Source organism: Panulirus ornatus, chromosome 2, assembly GCF_036320965.1.
Source record: "Panulirus ornatus isolate Po-2019 chromosome 2, ASM3632096v1, whole genome shotgun sequence".
Lineage (NCBI taxonomy): Eukaryota > Metazoa > Arthropoda > Malacostraca > Decapoda > Palinuridae > Panulirus > Panulirus ornatus.
In genome coordinates, this window is record NC_092225.1 from 43,136,035 (window position 1) to 43,143,679 (window position 7,645).

General features: G+C 43.8%; 1 protein-coding gene across 1 annotated transcript in view; it reads left to right on the top strand.

The window, feature by feature from the left end:
• The first annotated feature begins 388 nt into the window (after window positions 1–388).
• The window catches only part of LOC139752162 (uncharacterized), a 150,211-nt gene continuing 142,954 nt past the window's right edge, over window positions 389–7,645 (top strand). Inside the window, exons 1-3 of the mRNA XM_071668107.1 lie at window positions 389–781; window positions 1,445–1,695; window positions 2,213–2,369. Of these exons, the coding sequence (XP_071524208.1) occupies window positions 389–781; window positions 1,445–1,695; window positions 2,213–2,369 (801 nt within the window). The remainder of the gene's footprint in view (window positions 782–1,444; window positions 1,696–2,212; window positions 2,370–7,645) is intronic.

Below are 7,645 nucleotides of genomic sequence, written 5' to 3' on the forward strand. Positions count from 1 at the left end.
GAGTTGGGACGAGACGATCAATCGTGCAGCTTCTTCGTACTTGGATGACATCCTTGTGGACGAGAGGGTAGCGTTTGCGACGGATGTTGAGAACCACCTCAGTTATTATGGCCTGATGTGCAAGCCCGCTGAGCGAGTGTTCGAAGGAGCTCGGGTGTTGTGCATACGAGTCTTGGGGGAGCGATGCGGTCTCTTTTGGAAGTGAGAAAACGATATTTGTGATGTACTGAAGTTGACAAGACGCGTGGAGTTTTCCCTGAGTGGGCGCCTCACGAGTCACTTACCTGTCTGTGGCTGGCTGTGTGTGGCGTCCTCAAACCTGAAAAGAAGAGCCAACGTGGTCACCACCTCCTGGGACAGCAAGCTCACCAATCCAGAGCTGCAATCGATGCTCGCCGAGACCCTACAACGTGTGAAATGTTCTGATCCAGCTCAAGGTCGCTGGGATATGGATGGCAATCAGGCCGTCGTATGGGTGGACGCCAGTTCTCTTGCGATAAGGGCAGTGCAGGAGGTGAACGGCAACATCGTTGAAGACGTCTGCTGGCTACGGCAGAACGGATGCTCGCACATTAATCTCGCCGAACTGGATGCTTTGCTTCGGGGAGTTAACCTTGTGGTAGTCTGGAAGATGAAAAGGCTGCTGTTGATGACTGATTCGAAGACCGTGTACTACTGGTTGATGGACGCGCTGTCAGGGAGGTCGCGTCTGAAAAAGAAAGCTGCCAGCGAGATGCTTATCCGCTGGCGACCGGAGACGATGAAAATCGTTAAGAGTACGGTTTGCAGATCGAGGTCAAATTCGTCACTTCCGTTGAGAAGAAGGCTGACGAGCTGACCAGAGTGCCAAACAGGTGGATGTCTTCTGCATGCATCCAGTCAGTTTGTGGGGCTGTCTCTGCCGTGTCCGAGCGCAAGATCACTAATATTTACAAAATCAGCGGACATCCTGGCATTAAGCACACGATATATTTCTATCGGACGATCTTCCCGTCGATCACTCGACGGCAAGTGCGCAACGTTGTGCAAGGGTGCAGAGCGTGCCAATTTATTAACCCAGAGCCCGTAAGGTGGGAAAGAAGGGCATTAGGAGATTCAGATTATTGGATTAGAGTCAGCATGAACATCTTTCACGTCGAGGACCAGTACTATCTGACACTGTTAGACTGTGGCCCCTCACGATATGCCATTTGGAGGAGACTCACGTTAAGACTCGACTAGTGTCGTTGGCCAGCTGGAGTCGCTGTTATATGAGCGTGCTGCACCAAAAGAGTTCCTGACTGACAGCACCACGTTTTAGCAGTTCGATGTTCTGTGAGTTCGCCAGCCGCTGGGGGATGAGTCATATATTGCTGTGCGAACGTCCCTTTCGGCAACGGGATATCAGAACGATGTCAACGTTCGGCGAAGACAATAGCGGTGCAGAAACGCTGTTCTATTGCAGAGGCCGTCTATCGCTAGTGTGATGCCACGAGGTGATGACCCTTCCTCTGCTCCTGTAAATCAAATCTTCAGGTGCGAAGTCAAGCTGCTCGGAATGGACGGTGTAAGCGAGCATGATTGGTCAGAGAAGGTGCAGCATCGCCTCACGGTCGGCGACAGAGTGTGGGTCCGCCATGAACAGATGATGCAACGTTCACAGCTCCATTGGATCGGTGACCTGGGTCTTCTCTGCGCAGAATGTCGAATTCGACGGTATGAGGCGCCATGTACATGATCTACGGCTAATTACCGCGCAACCATCGGTCGCACAGGAGTCGGCTGAGGATGAAGATACTAGGAACGACGCAGAAGACGACAATCTGATGACTTAAGTACCTGCCATTAGAGACGACTCGGCCACAGATGGAGTTGAAGTTTAGAGCGAGAATGAGAAGGAGAGTCTAGGACGACCACTGCCGCGCCGGAATTCAAGAGAACGCCGTCCGGTGGACCGTTTTCAGTACAGTGATATGCTTTAAGATCAGGGAGGAGTGTTGTGTAGCTGTAACCGAGTTGGGTACGCGCGATGTCAGGTGACGCAGTGATTCAGTGACTCACGATGACGTGCAACTGACGTCATCGGTCCACGCCACTAAATCACGGCTTGCGATTGGCTGCCACTGAATTACTGAGCAGACCAGGGTATGCGAGGGAGGTGAGTTTCGTGCTATCATGGACTGCGTTCAGCACGTTGTCAACGAACTTTTGAACTTGTAATGTGAAATCACAGCTTTTTGAACAAGTACTGTCTACCGGAGTTCCAGGCTCTTCTTAACCCTCGACAGTCTTCGGGTGTTGTGCTGCTGTTCGACTATTTACACTCAGTACATGCCTTCACCTTCTCAGTCAATACCCTCCGATATAGTTTTCCAGCAACACTCAATAGAGTTTGCCTCTGTGGTTTGAACACTCACCTTTATCCCTTTGCCTTTGTACAATGCCACTATGAACGCATTCCACCAATCCTCAGGTACTTCACCATGATCTATAAATGCATTGAATATCCTTACTAACCAATCAACAACATAGTCACCCACCTCCCAAATAACTTCAACCGCAGTACCATCAAAACACGCCGCCTTGCCGGATTTCATCATCCGCAAAGCTTTTACTACCTCTTTTCTTTTAATCAAACCATGCTCCCTGAACCTTTCACTCTGCACAACACCCCGACCAAAACACCTTACATCTGCCACTCTATCATCAGACACATTCAACAAACCTTCAAAATGCTCACTCCATCTTCTCACTTCATCATTACCTGTTATAACTTCCCCCCTTGCCCCTTCACCAATGTTCCTCTTTAATCTCTTGTCTTACGTACGTTATTTACATCCTTCCAAAACATCTTTTTATTCTCCCTAAAATTTGATGATACTCTCTAACCCCAACTATCATTTGCCCTCTTTTTCAACCCTTGCATCTTCCTCTCTACCTCCTGCCGCTTTTTTTTTTATATATCTTCTAGTCACTTGCACTATTTCCTTGTAAGTATCGTCCAAACGACCCTCCTTTCTCTTTCGCTAACAGCTTTACTTCTTCATCCAATCTCTTACTACTCTTTCTGATTTGCCCACTTCCCACCATTCTCCTGCTTCATGCATCTTTAGCACATACCATCACTGCTTGCCTAGATACATCCCATTCCTCATCCATTCCCTTCTCCTTTACTCTCACCTTTTGCAATTCTACACTCAATCTCTCCTAGTGCTTCCTCACACAAGTCTCCTTTCCAAGCTCACTTACTCTCACCATCCTCTTATCCCCAAAATTTTCTTTTCTCTTTTGAAAGCTTTTACAAATTTTCACCTTCGCCTATAGAAGATAGTGATCAGACATCTTTCCAGCTGCCCCTCTCAGTACATTAACATCCAAAAGTCTCTCTTTTACACGCTTATCAATTATTGGATTGATAATGCCCTTTGACCATTTCTCCTACTCACATACGTATACTTATGTATATCTTTCTTTCAAACTTGGTATTCCCAATCACCAGTCTTTTTCAGTTCACAAATCCATAAGCTCCTCACCATATCCGTTCACAACACTGAATACCCCACATACGCCAATTATACCCTCAACTGCCACATTACTCGCCTTCGCAATTAAATTACACATCACTAATATAATATCTCGTGCACCAAAGATGCTGATACTCGCTCAGCTGCTCCTAAAACACTTGCCTCTCATGATCTCTCTCCTAATGAACCAGGTGCATAAGCACTAATAATCACCCATCTCTCTCCATCTACTTTCAGATTTATCCACATCATTCTAGAATTTACTTAATTACCCTCTATTACATACTCAGACAACCCCTTGCCTCAGGAGTAGTGCTACTCCTTCCTTAGCTCTTATCCTCTCACTAACCCCTGACTTTCCTCTCAAGACTTTTCCAAACCATTCCTCTCCTTTACCTTGAGCTTCATTTCACTAAAAGCCAGAACATCCAGTTTTCTTTCCTCAAATATACTACCTATCTCTTCTTTCTTCCAATCTCAATAACATTCACATATATTGAGACATCCCAAATTGAGCCTTCAAGAAGGATGAGTACTCCCCGCTTGATTAGTTGGTAAGGATATTCAGTGTACGTACGGATCAGGATGAAGTGTCTAAGGATGGTGGAATACGTGCATGGTGCCACTGTACAAAGGCAAAGGGGATAAAGGTGAGTGTTCAAACTACAGAAGCATAAGTTGGTTGAGAATTAAAAAGAAACTGTGCAGGAGGCCACGCCACTGATTGAGAGGATGAATGTTAGTATAGTTTGTCAGACTGGGGAGGAGCAGTGTGGTTTCAAAGGAGGTAGAGGATGAGTGGATAAGGTATTTACTTTGAAGAATGTGTTTGAGAAATACTTATAAATACAGATGGAATTGTATGTAGCACTTATGGATCTGGAGAAGATATATGATACAAGTAATAAAGATCATTGTGGAAGGTTTTAAGATTATAGGGTGAGGGAGGAAAGCTGCTAGAAGCAGTAAAAAGATTCATCAAGAATGTAAGGCTTGTGTACGAGTAGGAGGAGTGGAGAGAGTTTGGCTCGGGGTGAAGGTCGCTCTGTCGCAGAGATGACTGATGTCCCCTTCGCTGTTTAACTTGTTCATGGATGTGGTGGTTGAGGAGGAAAGAGCAAAAGTCTTGGAGAGGGGAGCAAAGATGCAATCTGTTGTAGATGAGAGGGCCTGTGAAGTGAGTCAGTTGCTGTTCGCCGATTATACATCTCTGGTGGCTGATTCGAGTGAGAAACTGCAGAATGTGGTAAAGGAGTCTGGAAAAGTGTATGAAACTACAAGTTTGAGAATAGATATAATTAAGAGCAAGGTCATTAGGTTCATTAGGGCTGATGGACAAGAAAATAGAGATGTAAGTTTAAAAGTAGAAAAATTGGAGAGAGTAGTGTCTTAGATATCTGGGCGTGGACTTAGCAGCGGATAGAATCACAGAAGCAGAAATGAATCATGCATAGGGGAGGGGCCAAAGGCTCTGGGAGCGATAAAAAATGTGTGAAAGGAGAGAACGTTATCTCGGATACAAAGGAAAGAAAAAGGGTATATTGGGATTACTAGTAGTTCCAGAAATTTTATGTGGCTACAGAACATGTGCTATAGATAGGATTATATATATATATATATATATATATATATATATATATATATATATATATATATATATATATATATATATATATATATATATATATATATATATATTATATATATATATATATATTGTTGAGTATTCCTGGTAAATTATATGGGAGGGTATTGATTGAGAGGGTGAAGGCATGTACAGAGCATCAGATTGGGGAAGAGCAGTGTGGTTTCAGAAGTGGTAGAGGATGTGTGGATCAGGTGTTTGCTTTGAAGAATGTATGAGAGAAATACTTAGAAAAGCAAATGGATTTGTATGTAGCATTTATGGATCTGGAGAAGGCATATGATAGAGTTGATAGAGATGCTCTGTGGAAGGTATTAAGAATATATGGTGTGGGAGGAAAGTTGTTAGAAGCAGTGAAAAGTTTTTATCGAGGATGTAAGGCATGTGTACGTGTAGGAAGAGAGGAAAGTGATTGGTTCTCGGTGAATGTAGGTTTGCGGCAGGGGTGTGTGATGTCTCCATGGTTGTTTAATTTGTTTATGGATGGGGTTGTTAGGGAGGTAAATGCAAGAGTTTTGGAAAGAGGGGCAAGTATGAAGTCTGTTGGGGATGAGAGAGCTTGGGAAGTGAGTCAGTTGTTGTTCGCTGATGATACAGCGCTGATGGCTGATTCATGCGAGAAACTGCAGAAGCTGGTGACTGAGTTTGGTAAAGTGTGTGGAAGAAGAAAGTTAAGAGTAAATGTGAATAAGAGCAAGGTTATTAGGTACAGTAGGGTTGAGGGTCAAGTCAATTGGGAGGTGAGTTTGAATGGAGAAAAACTGGAGGAAGTGAAGTGTTTTAGATATCTGGGAGTGGATCTGGCAGCTGATGGAACCATGGAAGCGGAAGTGGATCATAGGGTGGGGGAGGGGGCGAAAATTCTGGGGGCCTTGAAGAATGTGTGGAAGTCGAGAACATTATCTCGGAAAGCAAAAATGGGTATGTTTGAAGGAATAGTGGTTCCAACAATGTTGTATGGTTGCGAGGCGTGGGCTATGGATAGAGTTGTGCGCACGAGGATGGATGTGCTGGAAATGAGATGTTTGAGGACAATGTGTGGTGTGAGGTTGTTTGATCGAGTGAGTAACGTAAGGGTGAGAGAGATGTGTGGAAATAAAAAGAGCGTGGTTGAGAGAGCAGAAGAGGGTGTTTTGAAATGGTTTGGGCACATGGAGAGAATGAGTGAGGAAAGATTGAACAAGAGGATATATGTGTCAGAGGTGGAGGGAACGAGGAGAAGTGGGAGACAAAATCGGAGGTGGAAAGATGGAGTGAAAAAGATTTTGAGGGATCGGGGGCTAAACATGCAGGATGGTGAAAAACGGGCAAGGAATAGAGTGAATTGGATCGATGTGGTATACCGGGGTTGACGTGATGTCAGTGGATTGAATCAGGGCATGTGAAGCATCTGGGGTAAACCATGGAGAGTTGTGTGGGGCCTAGATGTGGAAAGGGAGCTGTGGTTTCGGGCATTATTGCCTGACAGTTAGAGACTGAGTGTGAACGAATGGAGCCTTTGTTGTCTTTTCCTAGCGCTACCTCGCACACATGAGGGGGAGGGGGATGGTATTCCATGTGTGGCGAGGTGGCGATGGGAAGGAATAAAGGCAGACAATGTGAATTGTGTGCATGGGTATGTATATATGTGTCTGTGTGTATATATATATGTGTACATTGAGATGTATAGGTATGTATATTTGCGTGTGTGGACGTGTATGTATATACATGTGTAAGGGGGTGGGGTGGGCCATTTCTTTTGTCTGTTTCCTTGTGCTACCTCGCAAACGCGGGAGACAGCGACAAAGCAAAATAAATAAATATAAATAAATAAATATATATATATATATATATATATATATATATATATATATATATATATATATATATATATATATATATATATATATTCTTTTTCTTTCAAACTATTCGCCATTTCCTGCGTTAGCGAGGTAGCGTTAAGAACACAGGACTGGGCCTTTGAAGGAATATCCTCACCTGGCCTCCTTCTCTGTTCCACCTTTTGGAAAATTGAAAAAATAAAAGGAGGGGAGGATTTCCAGCCCCCCCGCTCCCTCCCCTTCTAGTCTCCTTCTAAAGTAGATTTCCAGCCCCCCTCACCCGTCTCCTTTTAGGTCGCCCTTCTAAAGTGACAAGGTGCATGCGAGCAAGTCTGACAAGGGAGAATATGGAGCAAGTATAGTGCTATAGGTAACTGAGAGTGGACTTGGCAGGGGTTGGGACCATGGATGGTGAAATGATATGTAGTGTTGGAGGGGGAGCTAAGGTCCTGAATATTTATATAATATATTATAAACTATATATATAATATATATATTATATATATAATATATATATAAATATATAATATTATATATATATATATAATTATATATATAAAAATATATATATATATATATATGCCATTGTACATAGTGGCATATGCAAAGTGCCACTGTATAAAAACAAAGGCAAAAGGGGATGAGATTGAGTGCTCAAATTCAGAGGTATAAGTTTG